General features: G+C 38.6%; 1 protein-coding gene across 2 annotated transcripts; it reads right to left on the bottom strand.

Annotated features, from left to right (window-relative positions):
- Nucleotides 1–4514: 4514 nt before the first annotated feature.
- On the bottom strand, nt 4515–10456 carry LOC137985940 (tumor necrosis factor-like). Of its 2 annotated transcripts, none has more exons than XR_011119441.1 (5): nt 10372–10456; nt 7804–7860; nt 7613–7690; nt 7033–7102; nt 4515–5054 (listed from the first exon to the last, which is right to left on the bottom strand). XR_011119441.1 is itself a non-coding variant. In XM_068833383.1 (5 exons), exons 1-5 carry the CDS (start codon nt 8423–8425, stop codon nt 4714–4716), a joined length of 627 nt encoding a protein of 208 aa, XP_068689484.1. In that variant the 5' UTR covers nt 8426–8476; the 3' UTR covers nt 4515–4713. The 2 variants fall into 2 exon arrangements, 1 of the variants encoding a protein (XP_068689484.1); XM_068833383.1 differs by lacking the exon at nt 10372–10456 and adding an exon at nt 8345–8476.
- Nucleotides 10457–18990: the final 8534 nt, after the last annotated feature.

Below are 18990 nucleotides of genomic sequence, written 5' to 3'. Positions count from 1 at the left end.
ATAAACACAATTGAAAGGTTGTGAGACGAGGCCTACGGTTTATCGTCCTTATCCGAGAAGACTAGAGAGTCTAACCACTTGCAGATCATCGGACATTACAAAGGCAGCACTTTCTCCTCAGTTATTTAAAGACCCTAATTAAGTTTTTCCGGCCGGAGTTTTTGATCCCACGACCCCCCACACAGTAGTCCACGGTAGTCCACCGTGGGTGGTGCTGCACTTACGGAAAGAGATCTCCTCATCAACATGGGTCAACTTGAGGGCTGACTTTGATACCGTTCCAGTAGACTGGCTTTGACTCTTCCTATAGATACCCCAGTGTAACTCGGAAAGACCCAAGCGACCTAGAGACCCTTTACATGGAGGGAAGAAAATCCTTTCACTAAGAAGATCCTGAAGGACGAAAAAAGTTCTCGCTTTGTTTACAATCACTGTAAAGCTATCTTTCCGAATAAGTGATTGATGTTGTAGAGGGGGAAATGGTAGGAAAGTGATTTAAATGTTTGTCACTGTATTGTCGGAGACTGAAGCTTACATCATAAATTTAATTGTTTCCTATCTTTCTAACGGTCACGCTGGATGCGTTCGAATGAACCAATCATTTAGTAGCGTTTGACAGGTATCGGAAATGCAGCATGCGGTGCAACGAGTACGTCTTTTTCCTTCTGCTGGTTTACTCTGGAGACGCTTCGCCTCCCTGAGTTCTATACAAGATGGTGCGTTCTGCGCACGACAGGAAAACGGCTTTTAGTAAAAAGCCATGGAAATCACATTTTCTAACATAATAAGGAGCTTAAGCGAGGACAATGGCCAAGGCTACGAGATCGCCACAAAACAATGGTTGCCGTCACACTTGAGAGAAACACAGTGTAACACTAGTGTTGACACTACTCTAGAGTCAACTCTCTGGTGTTTTGAATCCCTAGGGGAACACTGAACAATAGAACGTGATTTAACACCAGTGTTAACTCCCTAATGCGACCACAACCAATAGTTGTGGTTACACTAGCCCTTTTACCCATGGGTAAATAGCGTTTGCCCATGCGCATTTTTGTGTGTAACCGCTTTCCCTTGACCGAAACTGCCCGAGGATTATTTCCATGGATATATCACAAAAGAGCAAAAGAATTTCCCATGACAGTTCCTGAACTGAAAAGTATTGTTCACCTGCTCCCTGGGATGGCTTGGCCAATCATAAAGCAGAACGTTGCTAATACACGAAAATCCCTAATTATATTGATTATACCCTATTATTTTACCCTGAGGGGAGTCTTTTACTGTGTAACTGCATCCCTGAGTAAAGTAATGCAAAGCCAAAGCAATTTGCTAATTATTTTCGACACTCAATTGAAAACCGCTCTACAAACTTTCCATGTCAAAAGATTTGGAGTAATCGCGATATTATTACAATAACGGGAAATAATGCTAAGCTCCCTAATTTTTGGACAGGTTACTTTTCACAGGTCACTCGTTTCGAAACCTTTACCAATGCTAAACATAGACCTTATTAGGCCTAAAAACGACATTTGGGCATAAGGTTTTGGGTTGCTTTGGTATAGGTAGAACAACGACCTGGTGACCTGTGACAAAATACCTACAGCTCAGGCCCTCCGGAAATTTTTTATCGGAGACAAATTCCTCGCAAAATGCTAGTAATTCGTTTATTCCGAAAACACTGCAACGTTGTCTTCATGTTGTCTGCATGTCTTTGTGTCATGCTATACAACGAAGGACTGAAATTTATTTCTCGGGAAAGGGTTTCAACTTGCACTTTCTTTTTACTGGGTTGCCGTATGGCAATCCCAGTCGGAAATTGGGTAGATTTCTCCGTTTTATTTTCCGTGTCAGTAAAAGTCTTGCCTGTCACTTCCCTGGTAAGTGGTGTCTTTGTGCATAGAGCCTTCTGCGAGTATTTTCTTAGAATCGAGAGGGTAGTGGAAATGCGTAGATTTCTCTGGTGGACACGGTAGAATCATTAACTTAGCCTGCAATGGCGTCGAAAGTCATGTAACGCGAATGGCGTTTTAGTGGATCCTTAAACAAAATATACCCTTATGGAGCTCAATAATGGAAAGTCAGTTGGATAAACTAGGCAGGCGGTGAAATACAAACACCTGGAATCTTAAAAGCGACGAGTAATGGACTTCGACAACAATCTAGCGCCCGTCAAGCCGAAATCAAAGTGAGCTGTATTTTTTACCAAGTGTGCTGTTATGCAGAACACTGAAACCAAATGGAAAATTCTCTGGTAACTTATGGGTTCAACAAAGACAGAGAACGAATCGAACACCTTAAGTGGATCTGTGATCAACTCTGCACAGTCTTCAGTAAAAAAATAATTGGAAATGTGACAGCCAAGAATTATTTGAAAGAACGCTTGTCGTCTATTTTGTGCTTCATTATTCAAGGAAAAGGTTCTTCATGGAAACGGTTTGATCCTGAAATTTTGTTTGTTGTAATATTGCGCATATTTGACACGACTGAGTTTTTCCTCTTCACGCACGTAATGAAATAGGAAGGGGTTTTTTCCTCTAATAGCAAATATGTTGTTTGTTTCAAAAAATTCTTCGCTGGAAAAGGTGGCCTTTATGAATTCATCATGTTTTATAATATGCGAGCTTAACTGGATAGTTTTTATGGCAATAGTAAAGCATTTTGGTGTCAAAATGAGGTTAGCGTCTTTCTATTGTGCTAACTTAATTAAATATAAATATACATTCTGCCTCGTGAGTTTGTTATTCTCGTTAACCAGCAATGGCGTCGAAAGTCATTGCAACGCGAATGGCGTTTTAGTGCATCTTATGTCGTTTATTTCAATTAAATGTTTCGCTGGAAAAGGATTCTGTGATATTTTCTGCCTTTGTGAATTATAATATCATGTTGTGTATTGAATTTTCGAGCTTAAGGTTGAAATGTGATACTGGAGGATATTTTGGTATTGCTCTGTAAGCAGAAAAGGTTCACGAAAATAAACAGGTCTGTTGGAAGCGTGCTTGAGTTTCAACAAAATGAGCCCCAAAATCAGCAAAAAATTGTGACGCCGATGAATAATAAAGTAGCTGCTATTTCCAAAATGATGGAATTACCTTGTGTTAAATAACCTCGTCTTGGAGAGTAAATTTTTGACTTAGCAGAAACAATGCTCAACCCCCGGGCGGGGGTCAACCTCAAGAGTTTGGGCGATTGTGATCTTTGTTTTGACTTCGCTCATTTATTGTCAAACTTTATAACCCTTGACAGAAAAAGAAACTTACGAAAACCCGGTATCTTGCCTTCATTTGACACAGATGCTTCACTGTTTGGCGAGTAAACATGCGGCGGTAACTTAATCACGGCGCCCGCTGAATTCCGGCGATGTCACTTTCGATTTTGCGATTTATTTGTGCAACCAAAAGTACAATAACAAAATTGAACGTAACAAAAATCTCCCAAAATGCTTGTCGCTGATCGTAACTTTTTATATTCTATATTCACGGTTCAAAATTAATAATGTTGTTTTCATGTCGTAAATATGTTATTCTCGAGAGACCGTCCTGGAAACTTCCTTCTGCTCTTTCTAAAAACTGTGTATCAATTTACTTTTGCATCAATATTTGTTTTTGCATAAAGCAAGCTAACAAAATCTGTACCTTGCTGAGTTCGCATTTGTTAGCGTTAATAGTATTTTCAGTCCAATGCTTCTGTTTTATGAAGGGGTAAATGTTTGAGGTCACCCATCCAGATACTAACCCCGCCGGATAATGGTTAACTTCAGTATTCTTTAGTATTACAAAGCTGTCAGATGCTCAGAGGGCACGCTTAAACTTGTGGTGAAAGAAGTTGTGAGGGAGCTTGAAAATTATCAACATGTCAGCCCAGAAGCCAATGTTTCCCACTTCCTATTTATTTTCTTCAATCTTTCTGGGTTCAGTACTTTGCTAGTAACCACATGTCTTCTCAGGCTATTTACCCATGACTTCTACCATGGCACTACAATGATAGACAATACCAAATCAATATCGTGCACTGTTAGAGCTACATATTACGCAAGGACAACTTGAATCTTCTGGAAGACAACACACAGCTCAGTTGACATTTTATATGGAATAAATCGCTGTGTTACTTCACTACCACACGTAAGCAATGCGTGTCTATTTTTTCTAAAGAGGACAGGAATTTCTTCTTTCTGACAAATGATTAATTAATAGGCCGGTAGCCAGGTTTTTAACCTCAGAAAAGGATCTGTTTCGTCGTACGAACGTGTGAGGACCTGTGAGCCAAAGGGCTTCTGCTGGTATGACTTCTGGGTGACCCCTTAAATGGTCTTAATGACCCCCCAACTTGAAAAAAATTGTCTGGAACAGTGCACGTACCAGGGGCAACCCAGTGTACCCTCACGGAGGGTCTAGTTGAGCTGGACATTTTGTCAATGACATCGATCAATTATGACTGCGGAATAGGAATGCGCTAGTCCCACTTTAGTTGATCTCAGCAGAGTTGTAGGTCTTCAATAAATATCCACTCACAAGTAATTGGGACCACAATTATTTTTTATTTCAGTTTTAAAGAATGATATTACAGCTATAAGTCTTTTAAGAGACAGTTGTGACGACTTTGTCCTCTACAAAACAGCAAAACCACAATTAGAAGTCTAGCTTTTAAATCCCTTAAATCATAAAAACTGGTGCTCGTTATATTGTCGCGTTTATGCGTCGTAGAGCGATTGGAGCGCGCTCAAATCAAAAATGCCCCGAAGTAGCAGTGATTTGTCCAAAACCATAGTTTAGTAGTTGAAGTTGGCCATGAGCCTGACTTTGCCATGATGACGTCACCAGCTTTCATTTTAAACACTCCGCCAGCGTACAAGGTCCCTTCGCTGTTTGTTGTTTTCATCGGTTGTGTCATGGTAACATATTTGTTGTTCACAAAGAGGTATACTCTCCCATTGTTATAATAATAGATCTGTAAGTATATGTAGTACCGTCCAGAGATGGGCACCGTCAGTTTTCCGTCATTGTACGTCATTCCGCCAGCAAGATGGCTGTTGGGGGAGCTAACAGACCAGCCCTTGATCGCTGGAAGGAAATGAGAATTAGCTTAGCTCTCACTTAAAGGAAACGAAGAAAGAGAGAGAGAGTGTCCTGTAAATTGAAGAAAAACTGAAGACACCTTCAGTATTAAATTTTAAAAGTTTGCAAAAAATAAGTGAAACTCATTTGATTTCAGTCGAAATATCGAGAAAGACTTAACTGAAGGCAAAAGTAAAATTTTCATGGTATTTTTTTGGTTTTCCGATCAACAGCAACTCTTTTTTAGCCGTTAGCAATAACAAAAAGTTCCATACAATTGAATTTTTAACAATTGTTTTCCAAAGGAAAAAGATTTCCGGTTTACAATACTCACCGGGAATGCACTTTAAAGCATTGCACATGGTTTAGGAATTTCTTAAACACATTACAAAAAACAAAATTGCTGTAGAAATTCAAAAGGACGGCCTGGATCGTTCTTCGATCTTTGTCCAGTTCAATGTTGAGAATAAGAAATTAACGTTGACACTCTTTTTTTGTATAAGAACGTCTAATTTTGGGGCTAAGACTGAACGTTCTTATTTTTTGTCGATTTCAGCCTGAAAACGTTCTTACCATGTTTTAAAAGTTGTGTGCTATTCTCAAGTTCGACTATAAACTGAGTTGTTCTTCAGTGTGTCATGCGGCAATAAGAGAACCACATTGTTAATGTTAAAAACGTCCCTGAGTATTTCAGTTAATTGTCCTGGAAGACTACAGTTTTACGTTTCTTTTACCTTTATTTATATTACACACAAAAATAAAAAGCTGAAAAAATGAGCAAATTAAAGACGTTCTTCACTGACTCACAGTGTGGGTTTTTCTTAGTATGTTTTTGAAGTGGCTCAAACCAGTTTCAACACTTTCAAGAGACCTTTTTATTAGAAGGATTGACACTACAACACTTTATCACGTAACAGCAATGTTATGGTATCACGTGAAACATCAATTATTCCTGAACAAGGTGCAGTTAATTTTGCGACGTAAGACGTTACTATGGCAACAGGGAAGCCTTGCAAAGACATCCTGTATTTTGGCTTTACAGGCTCATATCTGAAAAACGAACAAGATGACCCCACTTTTTTATTGCACAGAAGTGATCAACAGGCCAAGTTAAAACTGTGTGCAAAGTGTTAAAAAACTCTGTGCAGCGGATTAGAGTTACCTTAAATTTTCAATTATTTAAAGTGGCTCTGAATCCTGTCCACATAATTTTTTTAAACGTTGCAGAAAGTTTCATTCTGGCACGCTGATTACATTCAGAAATAAAAAATGGGGGTCACCTAGTTTGTTTTTGAGATCTGAGCGGTGTTTTTGCAGGGCTTTTTGTTGCCATGGTAACCTTTTACGTCACAATAATGGCAGAATCTTTTTCAGCAATAATTGGTGTTTGATATGGTATCATAAAATTGCTGTTAAGTGATAAAGTGTTGTAGAGTCAATCCTTCCAATAAGAACGTTTCTTTCAAGTGTTTAAACTGGTTTGAGCCACCTTAAAATTTTTGTTAGTCTCAGCCTTAACTTTCTTTTAAAAAAGAGTGTATTTGAAGAGGGAGATAATGAGTGAAACGTATGATAAAGTGAAAAATCAGTGTAAAGCGAGGTGATTTAAAACAATACAAGCAAGCAAAAGATTCGCCATTAAAAATGTTCGCTCGAATTGACTTATCAATACTGGTAATTTTATTTCATTTTTGTTAATTTTTATACTTTAGTATTTTACTTTATTCTCTCTCCCCCTCCCTCCCTTTCTCTCTCTCCTCCCTCTCCCCCCTTCCCTCTCCACATTTATGTCATTGTCAACATTGAACTAAATAATGACCGAAGACGGCTGAAAATACTTTTCAAAAGTTTAATTTCTTTTTCTCTTGAAAACTGGGATGACTTCTAGGTCGAGCATAAGGTGTGAATTTGTATTTAGTTTTCGTAGCACACATGAAGCACACATGAAGAAAATTTTTGCAACAGAAATAAAAATCTTTAATACTTGTGACGCCGTGATAGATTCTTAATCGTGTGTTTCCAACATCGAGATGTGCTGAGGGTTTGTTGTCATTCTGCAAAAGAACGAAAGTAAACCCCAGTTCATCACTGAAATGTATGACATTGGAATATTCCCACGTTTACTATATTGGTGAATTTTTAACTAGTGGTGACTGATCATCAGCCGTCCACTGAAAATCCCAAAGCAAAACTAGCAAATGTAGATTTTAAAGTAAGAAAATTCTGGAACCTTTCACGAAATATTGAAACTAAGCTGCTCCTGCCGACCTCTTAAAAAAGCACATTTTGATTGAAAGTTGTTATGACACAGCTGAAGCTATTTTCGGCCAATCAGAGATGACAAAGACGCTTGCAGGAACGAATCAGAACACGACACAAATAGCGCACATAGTGAAATAAGAGCGAGCGAATCACAACTGGTTGCGTTGTAGTTCTTCGCGTGATTGGTTGACAAAATGACGCAGAAAAAATAAGTAAGCTAATTATCACGAAGTCGCTGCTGATAGTCAAGTAAAATAATGTGAATAGAATCTATTCGAAAAGCACAAATATGGTCGTCCAACCTGTAATGTGCAATTGCAAGGAGCCAATGTTCCCTTTTCGCCTTTTTCTCCGGTGTCTCCTTTCTCGCCCTTTTCTCCCTAAAGATGTTACATTTCATCAAATTCTAGATCGAATTTCAGTCATTTATCGCAAGCGAGTTCTTTTATTTTACAAAGACGAAATTGAATATTTGTGACGTTTACGATTTTACCTTCACTTTTCCATGCACATTGATGTTGATAGGAGAGTTCGAAGTAACACAGGTGTCCTGTAAATATTGAAGAACAGTGAAAGTGATTTTATTATTTCGTTTATTGCCGTTTACAGAATGGGGAAATGAAAGTCGATAGCGCCAACTGATAGCCGTTACTACTATATGACCATCAAGTAAAATTATTAACACAAAAGGACATTATCAGTTTGTCCATTAGTAGAGATGTGAAATGAAACAACTCATCAATTTCAAGTTTGTGATAATTTTGCAGTTTCTTGTGACTTGAAGGAATAAGGACTATTTGTTCCCCTCCGAATACCATGTTTACTTGCATTTACATGGGAGAGGATAATTTTTTAATTGAGTTAAAAGGAATTTTCTAACGCTGCTACAGCATTAAACCGGTCCGAACAATTCACATAAGTTTCTTATTTCGTCAAACGAGCCAGCGAGGAAAGTTTACATGATTTTAAGATGATCGGATCTTTGGATCGTGAGAGAATGTCAAATTAGAGTTGGCTAAGAATGACTATCTTACTTGGTTTCCAGAGGCACTTGTGACTCCACAAAAGTGCAAGTTGGCACAAGCGAGGGTAAAGAAGACAAAGAGAAGCTTCATGATTTCACCGCAGGTCGAACCTTAAAACTGAGTATCTGGACTGATCTGCCCTTTGAAACGATTGTCACGGTATCGGACACGCTGTTTTTGTCTTTGGAATTTGTTTATAGAACGCAAGAAAAAACAAGAGTTGCTAAGTTGACACCCCGAAGCATGCCATTTACACTTTTACTAACTTAGACAATTAATTCAGAAATGAAATCATCGTTTCCAATAGATACACCATTTTTCGCGCACAATTTTTCTGCAAACCTTAAACCTCTTATTGCCAGCCGTTTCCAGATTATTTTCCTAGGCTTCCTGTGCCCTGTGCGTTATGTCTGCTCGCAGGAAATCTTGCCTTACTTTCGGAAAGGGTACAGTTTCCTGTCAAGAGCAAATATTTGTTAAATCGTCGATTCGTCATCATGTGAAAACGAAAACCGCGCTAACCCTGAATTCAATTTTGGATGATTTGCCGTTATTTTACAACGTGAAGAAGGTGGAATAATTGCAGAATAGCGACAACTTATATTTTAAAGTAGGGACTATGTTGTCGTTTTCAAGTCTTGTTTGAAATCCCTGTTGTTTTGCAGTGGGAAAAAAAATTGTAGGGCTGATACGGCAATTTTTCACTGGTGAAACGTTAGTCTGTCGTTTTTATTTCATCATGGAATGTACGTAAATCTCTATACTTATATAATAAATCCCTATAAACTTCAAATCAGTTACCCTTGTTAGTTCTAAGTAACTAAATCACAGAATGAACTCTTTCTGTAGATTACAGTGATAGGGAATACCAATTAGCCCACAATATCCCGCATTTATTTCACAAACCATGCACGCTATTCGCGAAAGTTCTGTACAGTGCAACTTTAACAGTTGCGAAGATGCCTAAACTGAACTCAAACGAAACTCGAACCAACTTTACAACTATCATTGAAGTTACTTAATTCATTGTGATGATGATCATAATCGCAGTTCAATAATATGAGATTTCATAGAATTATATTGTCTATCACGGATCTCTAGGCTTGCATGTGTTTACCATTACGAGACTCGCACACCAAATAAGTTCTCAACCGAAATTAAGGGCACTAAAATAATTTGCCTGCATGGGTATACATCAGGCTGTGCTATTTTACAGTTGACTTCTAACTTTCATTCTCATCCGCGCATAATTTAAAAACAACAATACAACAAGACAAACAAAGGTACAATTTGCAAGTACGAAAGTCACGCATCATTAACAAAGCGACAGCTCAAAGAGCACGTCAAAATCATGATTAAAACTTAAGACAGTGGCAAGCCGTACAGCACCAAAGCAGCCACGATTGCTCGCGAACTAAGCGATAACCGAAATGGGGTTGAAAAGTAAGCTTGGTGACGTTGACATCCCACAAGACATTTCGTGGCCACAGTTCGTGTTTCAAAACTTTGGCAACTTCGGTGATAAGACGGCCATTGTGAGTACGGTTGTAACTTTTCTCGAGGTTCAATTGGAAACGTATCAGTTCTTACTTAAGTTTTTCGCATGGACATGCCGCGCTTTTGCCTTATTGAATTAGGTACGTTTTTCACTATTGGTTCAAGTACAAAGCTTCTAGGCTCATACGGCAATTGAACAAACGCTAAGAACTGCTAAAAAGAGGACATAAAGGCGCATCATGTTGACCTTGTCTTGTGCGCTTGTCGAAAGGACTACCATATTAAGGGCGCGTTCGATTGACCGTATTCCGGAATAGGAATACATGGAATAGAAGTTAGAAATCCTTCGTTTTTACGGGAGATTCACATTAAAATTAAAAATTATCAAACACTTGCTAAAATGGTATTTTAAACATATCTTTATTATCCTTGCTGCTTCAAAAGCGCCAAACATACGGTTTTAAATCATCACTCCACGTATTCTTATTCCGGAATACGGTCAATCGAACGCACCCTTAATTAAGCGCTCAATATATTACCTATGAAATCGACTTCGACCGCAAAAAGTAGAACTCTATCGCAGTAGATATGGTTAGAGTTTTGATTTTGCTACGTATTGGTCTTTGTGCGTTAAGAGACTTAATCGTTTCACCGTGTTTGTGTCAGTATATTTCATGTTTCCATGACATTATAATCCATTCACGCCGCTCTTAAGTTGATTTTCGCAGTTGCCTTCTTCTTGAAATTTGACAAGAATGTTGCAATTAAGGGGCAATTGTGTTCCAAAAAGGCTGTCTTCAACGTAAAACTTACTGCTCATTCAAACCCAAAACATGCACATGACAATACCAAACATTGTTGTTACAGATTTTAAATTGGTTTGCCACAGTTCACTAATTAGCCAATATAAAAAATACCATGCATACTACTCGTCGTTTGTCCCTCCAAATCTTTGCATAAGCATTGTTTTCATTTTCTCTTGGGACTTACAATGGTCCAAAGAGAAACTGGAAGCAATGCTTATGCAAAATTCTGGAGGGACAAACAAAATTTGATAATACCAAAGCTCGTGTATTGAAGAGTTATTCAGATTTCAATCGTGACTCGGGAAAACTCGGAAATAATCCGAGTGCTTTTTGCAGGAGTCGAACCTATGACCGGCTTCCGATTACTAGTCCGGGTGCTGTAAGAAAAGAGCGACACATCTTAATCAAACAAACTTTTCATTCTCTCCGATCATCAACAAGACAGTGACTATTGTAAAAAGAGATTCTTTTATTTTCATCCTAAACGGGTATATGGTACATGACGTGGTTTGATACAAGCGGCGCGCTGTCATTTACGATTCATTTACTGGGCGACAAATTTAATAATGTTGTAAAGTTATGAGTCTCGCATTTATGGACGCAATTTTAGCAGTTGCGTAGAGAAGCCTGAAAAATTCAGGACTTCAACGGGGTTTGAACTCGTGACCTCGAGATACCGGTCGCTTTAACCAACTGAGCTATGAAGCCACTGAGGTTGGGAACTGGTCATTTGTTGGTTCTAATTTTCCCGTGAGGAATGAATCAATGAACGAAATGATATAAGAAAGGGATCATATACTGAACTGCGGATGTGAAATCAAGTAAAGCTATGATCCTCGCAGTTATGGACGCAATTTTAGCAATTGCGTTGAAGTCCTGAATTTTTCAGGCTTCTCTACGCAATTGCTAGCTAAAATTGCGTCCATAACTGCGAGGATCATAGCTTTACTTGATTCAGTATATGATTCATTTATATATATCATTTCGTTCATTAAATTTAACAATCATCGCGGAGTTAAGTTAAATTAATAAGATACAGTGACATTCTTATTTTCTTTGTTTCCACTGCATCAGATCGATGGACCGAGTGGACGTTTTTATACTTATCAGCAGCTTGCGGCGTTGACAAGAAAATTGGCCTCAGCTTTGGCGAAAAAGGCATGAAAAAAGGAGACGTGTTCGCCATCTTGCTCCCAAACTTGCCCGAGTATCCCATAATCTATTTCGGTGTCATTTCTCTCGGCGGAATAGTCACGACAATGAACCCGCTCTGCACCGATGATGAAATAACAAAACAGCTTCGAGACTCTAACGCAAAGCATATCATAACAATTCCGTTGTTTGCCGAGAAGGCGAAGCTAAGCGCTTCAAACGTCGAAATGGAAGCCGACGGATGTGAACCACTTTCGGCATTACTCGGAAATGAAGACGAGGACATTCTTGCTTCAGCACCATAATCATGCCACAAAGGTAGCTAGTCTACTGCTGTTTTTGTGTTTTTTGTACTTTATACAACTATCTCAATAGGTATCTACAGCAGGGATACCACCTTAGATACCACTTTTTGTCCTAGTCAACTCTTTGCTTGGTAGTGGTGTTCACACTTTGCATTACAATACACACAGATACAATTTGGTTTTATTTTCTTAACCACTAACCTGATACTAACTTAGAAACAGCTTTATTATTATTATGATTATTATTATTATTATTATTATTATTACGCTTCCACGCTTCCACTATCGCATGGATTAGGACTCGAGTCTCATTTGCCATTTTGAGATCTGCATTGGTTTGCCTGCGAGGCTCGCGTTCTAGGAGGAGAACTACCCCAAATATACAGGAGACTGATCTAGAACTAGAAGTCTCGGTCGCATGTAGATAGTTTTGTTGCTCTTCTGTAAATAGCGTTATCCTTTTACACTGAGTTTATGGCACAGAGCGTCTTAACAGTCTATAATATTGATTTATAATTTTTCTCTCCTTTAGTTTATCAAATCTATATACTAAGAGTTGCTTAAATTTTTTTTCAATTTTTTATTTTTTATTTTAATACACATGTTTATAGGAAACGAGAATAAAAAAAAAAAAAAAAAACTATTATTGCTATTATTAGAATTAGTACTAGTATTTGTATCATCTATAAGCCTAATACTTGTTTTTAGAGTTCTTTATTTGGTTTCTTCAGTGAGTGTATTTTTACTGATAATTTGAAATAAATTATTAGTTATTATTTTATTATTATTATTATTATTATTATTATTATTATCATTCTTTTGATCTTGCAGATTCTGAACTTGTTATTTCAAAAGGTATTTCTTACATTATAAAATGTTTATTTATTTATTTATTTATTTATTTGGGTATGGCTATTTCAGTTATTTTCAGTTTGTGTCAATTGACACGTCACGGGATTTTTCCTGGAAACACCCAAAAGAACGATGTTTATACACCTGATAAGATTTTCCCCTGGATCCATCCAAAAGAACGAATGATTTATACACCTGATAAGATTTTTTTCTGGATCGATCCATCCAAAAGAACGAATGATCTATACACCTGATGGGTTTTTTTCTGGAACCATTCAGTAGAACGAATGATTATACTCCTGCAGTACACCCTGAATCAATAGCAACGCAATCTCACTTGGGCCTCCATATTTTTCTGGGTCAATCTGCCCCTTTTTTAGCTTCCTAATCCCCATTTCGTAGTAGTACTTTACTGCATTGGGCATTTTCCCTGTCTTGCTGGTTCCCAGATCGACTCCTTCTCATATCTCGTGCCCAGGCCATGTGTGCAGTTTGCTGGAGACTTTGCAAATGTGTGGTGAGTAGGGACATTTGTGCCAGCTTTTTCTTCCATGTAAGTAACCAGGTATCCATTTTTCTTTATTTTGAACTATAATTTTGCTTCAGTAATCATGTTATACATTTGGTAAGTGGTCCTTGGTTCATGTTTGATCAGTCCCAGTTTTGCTTGATTGGTTTTGCAGTTTTTGGCCGTGTTAGTCTGTCCATGGTTTTGGTGTGTTTGTTTCCCCTCCTGGTTTTTCCGTTTTGTTTCCTTTCTTTTTTCCTTTCTTGACTAGCACAAAGGGGTCCGGGTAAGAGGTCCAGCGCTGGACTAGAAACCCCCTTGACTCGGTTGCGCTCTCAACCTGCCTGAAGATTCGCAGCCATTTACGAGCGTATTGGTTTCCGCAGTCCAGCTTTTTGATATTTTTATTATTTATGCACGGTGAATGCTAAAAGCTTAATTACAAAAGGTAAAATTTTAAAATGAGTACAATAAAATACAATTAACCTATATTAATTCTAAAGCTGCCTTTCCATGAATGCCGTGCTTTATACTAAAATATGTCTTTAATCACTTTTTGAAAAGCCCAAGAGACTCGGCTTGTCTCGGGCTGTGATAGGGTAAGCTATTTCCAGACAGTATCACCTCTATAGCTGAAGCTGTTTCTATAATAATTTGTCCGCGGAAACGGAACATTAAGCTTTCTTTCAGAGTCTCTTAAACTATAAACAGAGTCGCGGTTTGTAAATTTAGAACCAGATCTTCCGGTGCTAGCCCCTGGAGACACTTATAGACCATTGTGGCCAGCGCCAATTTGTTGCTGGCTAACTAGATTTTTTCCAGCCTAAAATTTTGAATAGCTCGCTAGCAGTTTCATCAAAATTAGAGAAGGTCAAAACTCTGAGCCTGCTCTATTTTGCAGTTTTTGTAATTTGTCATGTAACGTGATACCACAGTTTCCCCAGACGACATTGCAGTAGTCAAAGTGCGGTTGAAGTAAAGCGTTGATAGATAGAGCGCAATGTCGCATGAGGAACAGGAGATGCCTTACATTACGTTTTGAGAGCTCCAATTCCAGAAGCTACGGTTTCTTTGTCAGTTTATCGACATGGCTACTCTACTCCAGTTAAGATTATTATCAATAAGCACGCCCAGGAATTTAGCAAACGAAACGTGAGGGATAGGACACACCATTAATCTCGGGAATTGGAGAGATATTGAGAGAGCATACACCCCTCTGCCTTGATTCCACTCAGCATAGAATTCGGTTTTTGTCATGTATCAGGGTAAGTTTGTTTGCTATCAACTCAACCATTTTTTAACATTTTCTATATCATCTGGTTAAGTCTTGATTCTATGTCGCCTGTATTGTCAACCTCGCATATGGTTAGGTGGGTGTCATCTGGCGTACATCCATGTCACACAATGCGTTAGACAGTTTGGCAGATCATTGATATATAGCAAAAACAAACAATGGGACCCAAAATAGTCCCTTGGAGGACGCCGCAACTTAGTGGAGCAATTTTTTAGGAAGTGCTCCATTAATGGAACACTTTTGAGTGCGGTTGTCCAAATAGGAATTAAACCACGTTGTAAAGAAATGCCATGTCTGCCGTAATTACTTTAATTTAGATAAAAAGGATCTCGTGCATTAACCGTATCGAATCTTTTTTTAGGTCTAGTAAAACAACAGCGTTTATTTTTCCTCTGTCAATGTTGTAATCCCACGTATCCGTAGCCCCAAGTAGAGCCGTAAAAACGGTGGAATGACTAGAGCGAAAACCCGATTGGCAATTTACATCATTACGTTATGCTTTGTTATGTACGCATATAGATTGGTTATAAACTATTCCTTTTCTTTCGAACACTTTGGCTATAACCGTGATAACGGAAATTGGGCTGTAATTTTTGTTTAGGTCATCAACGTTCCCCTTGTTTGAATAGTTGGAGAGACCCGTGGCCCACTTCCAGTCGTCTGAACACACACCTACATTTAATGGACTGATTGAAAATATAGCACAGCGGTTTTGCAAATAAGATCCGCGCATATCACGAATAAGTCTAGAAGAAATTTTGTCAAGGCCGGACTGTCTTTGATTTTTTCAGTTTATTCAGCAGTGAAAATACTTCATTTAGTGGAGTGGGGGCGGAACGGAAACTCCTTATCCGTGCTAGTGCATAATTCAGATAGCTGTTGCCATCTGAAGAAGGACTATCACTAGCAAGTTTCGGGCCAATGGTCGCAAAATAACCGATTAAATTCGTGCGCTATTTCTGCTGGAGCTGTTACTGATTGCTCATTTTACATTCAGGTTGTTTCACAGACGTTTCCACGAAATTTCGAGAAAGAGTTGTTTAGATTTGCCTCATTTAATACACCTGTGTTTCATTTTGCAATGGGATTTCAGTTGGGTTTTGGAACTGCCCTTTTCCCCTGTTTTTAAGAACTAAGGGTTTGTGTAGTGATTGTTTTTCTTCTTTATTCTTCTTATTTTTTAAGAACGAATAATTTCCACGTTCAAATATTTGTGTTATCCTCTCTACTTGATTTAGTTTCTTATACATGTACTATCTGGCTGTTTCTGAAATTAAAGTTTTAAGTTTCACACAGAGTTTGTTTTGTTTTGCTAACTCCACTTTTGAGGTTGAGAGTTTGCTTTATGAATTTCTCTTCCTCATTGTCACAGACTAATTTTTATTTTTTGGTTTTTAGATTTTCCCTCAACTCACCAAGCACACACCCACAATATTTTCCCCACACTAACCCACTTTACTAGAGATTATTATCTCAGTTAGTGGAGATGGACCCCGTCTTGTAGGGGATTCTTGCGTCAGCACCATAAGCATGCCACAAAGGTAGCTAGTCTACTGCTGTTTTTGTTTTTTTATTTTTGACTTTTATATGACAACTATACACAAGATGGTGCGTTCTGCGCACGACCAGAAAACGGCTTTTAGTAAAAAGCCAATGGAAACCACATATTCTAACGTAATAAGGAGCTTATGCGAGGACAATGGCCAAGGCCTACGAGATCGCCACAAAACAATGGGGCCGTCACACTTGAGAGAAACACAGTGTAACACTAGTGTTTACACTACTCGAGGGTCAACTCTCTGGTGTTTTTTGAATCCCTCGGGGAACACTGAACAATAGAACGTGATTTCAACACCAGTGTTAACTCCGAAGTGCGACCACAACCAATAGTTGTGGTTACATTAGCCCGTTTAACCCATGGGGTAAATAGCATTTACCCATGCACATTTTTGTGTGTAACCGCTTTCCCTAGACCGAAACTGCCCGAAGGGAGATTTCCATGGATACATCACAAAAGAACAAAAGAACTTCCCATGACAGTTCCTGAACTGAAAAGTACCGTTTACACCTGCTCCCTGGGATGGCTTGGCCAATCATAAAGCAGAACGTAGCTAATACACGAAGATCATGGTCCCTATTTATATTAATTATACCCTATATGGTTTTAACCCAGAGGAAGTCTTTTACTGTGTACCTGCATCCCTGAGTAAAGTTAATGCAAAGCACAAAGCAATTCGCTAATTAGTTTCGACACTCAATTGAAAACCGCCTCCTACAAACTTTCCCATGCCAAAAGACTTAGAGTAATCGCGAAATTTATTACAATAACGGGAAATACTGCTAAGCTCCCTAATTTTAGTATAGGTTTGCAAAACCTATACCAATGCTAAACAGAGACCTTATTAGGCCTAAAAACGACATTTAGGCATAAGGTTTTGGGTTGCTTTGGTATAGGTAGAACAAACGACCTGGGGACCTGTGACAAAATACCTCCAGCTCAGGCCCTCCGCAAATTTTTTACTTGAGACAAATTCCGCGCAAAATGCTAGTAATTCGTTTATTCCGAAAAAACACTGCAACGTTGTCTTCATGTTTGTCTGCATGTCTTTGTGTCCATGCTATAACAAACCGAAGGACTGAAATTTATTTCTCGGGAAACGGGTGCAACTTGCACTTTCTTTTTACCTTGTTGCCGTACGGCAATCCCAGTCCGAAAATGGGTAGCTTTCTCCGTTTTATTTTCCGTGTCGGTAAAAGTCTTGCCCCTGTCATTCCCCTGGTAGTTGGTTGTCCTTTGTGCATAGAGCCTTCTGCGATTATTTTTCTTAGAATCGAGAGGGTAGTGGTAATGCGTAGATTTCCTCTGGTGGACACGGTAGTAATCATTAACTTATCCTGCAATGCGTCGAAAGTTTCTGTAACGCGAATGGCTTTTTAAGTGGATCCGTAAACAAAATATACCCTTATGGAGCTTCAATACGGGGAAAGATCAGTTGGATAAACTAGGCAAGCGGTGAAATACAGAACACACTGGAATCTTAAAAGCGACGAGTAATGGACTTCCCCACAACAATCTATCGCCCGTCAAGCCGAAATCAAAGTGAGCTGTATTTTTTTACCAAGTGTGCTTTTATGCAGAACACTGAAACCAAACTGGAAAATTCTCTGGTAACGTATGGGTTCAACAAAGACAGAGAACGAATCGAACACTTAAAGTGGATCTTTGATCAACTCTGCCCCGTCTTCAGTAAAAAAATAATTGGAAATGTGACAGCCAAGAATTATTGAAAAGAACGCTTGTCGTCTATTTTGTGCTTCATTATTCCAGGAAAAGGTTCTTCATGGAAACGGTTTTGATCTGCTGAAATTTTGGTTGTTGTAATATTGCGCATATTTGACACGACTGAATTTTTCCTCTTCACGCACGTAATGAAATAGGAAGGGGTGTTTTCCTCTAATAGCAAATATGTTGTTTGTTTCAAAAAATTGTTCGCTGGAAAAGGTGCCTTTATGAATTCACCATGTTTTATAATATGCGAGCTTAACTGGATAGTTTTTATGGCAATAGTAAAGCATTTTGGTGTCAAAATGAGGTTAGCGTCTTTCTATTGTGCTAACTTAATTAAAATAAATATTCATTCTGCTCGTGAGTTTGTTATTCTCGTTAACCAGCAATGGCGTCCAAAGTCATTGCAACGCGAATGGCGTTTTAGTGCATCTTATGTCGTTTATTTCAATTAAATGTTTCGCTGGAAAAGGATTCTGTGATATTTTCTGCCTTTGTGAATTATAATATCATGTTGTGTATTGAATTTTCGAGGTTAAGGTTGAAATGTGATACTGGAGGATATTTTTAGTATTGCTTTGTAAGCAGGAAAGGTTCACGAAAATAAACAGGTCTGTTGGGGGCGTGCTTGAGTTTCAACAAAATGAGCCCCAAAATCAGCAAAAAATTGTGACGCCGATGAATAATAAAGTAGCTGCTATTTCCAAAATGATGAAATTACCTGGTGATAAATAGCCTCGTCTTGAAGAGTAAATTTTTGACTTAGCAGAAAACAATGCTCAACCCCCGGGGGGGTCAACCTCAAGAGTTTGGGCGATTGTGATCTTTGTTTTGACTTCGCTCATTATTGTCAAACTTTATAACCCTTGACAGAAAAAGAAACTTACGAAAACCCGGTATCTTGCCTTCATTTGACACAGATGCTTCACTGTTTGGCGAGCAAACATGCGGCGGT

This window comes from Montipora foliosa, unplaced genomic scaffold (genome assembly GCF_036669935.1).
Source record: "Montipora foliosa isolate CH-2021 unplaced genomic scaffold, ASM3666993v2 scaffold_117, whole genome shotgun sequence".
Taxonomy (NCBI): Eukaryota; Metazoa; Cnidaria; class Anthozoa; order Scleractinia; family Acroporidae; genus Montipora; species Montipora foliosa.
This window is presented reverse-complemented; position numbering and strand designations above follow the sequence as displayed.

What these genes read in the sequence shown, in the direction of transcription:
- LOC137985940 (XM_068833383.1), bottom strand. Translation starts at nt 8,425, where the DNA reads ATGAAGCTTCTCTTTGTCTTCTTTACCCTCGCTTGTGCCAACTTGCAC. An exon ending in CAAGTGCCTCTGGAAACCAA is followed by an intron (nt 7,861 to 8,344) that starts GTAAGATAGTCA and finishes CAATATTTACAG; the next exon opens with GACACCTGTGTTACTTCGAA. An exon ending in CTTGCAATTGCACATTACAG is followed by an intron (nt 7,103 to 7,612) that starts GTTGGACGACCA and finishes GTTCTTTTGCAG; the next exon opens with AATGACAACAAACCCTCAGC.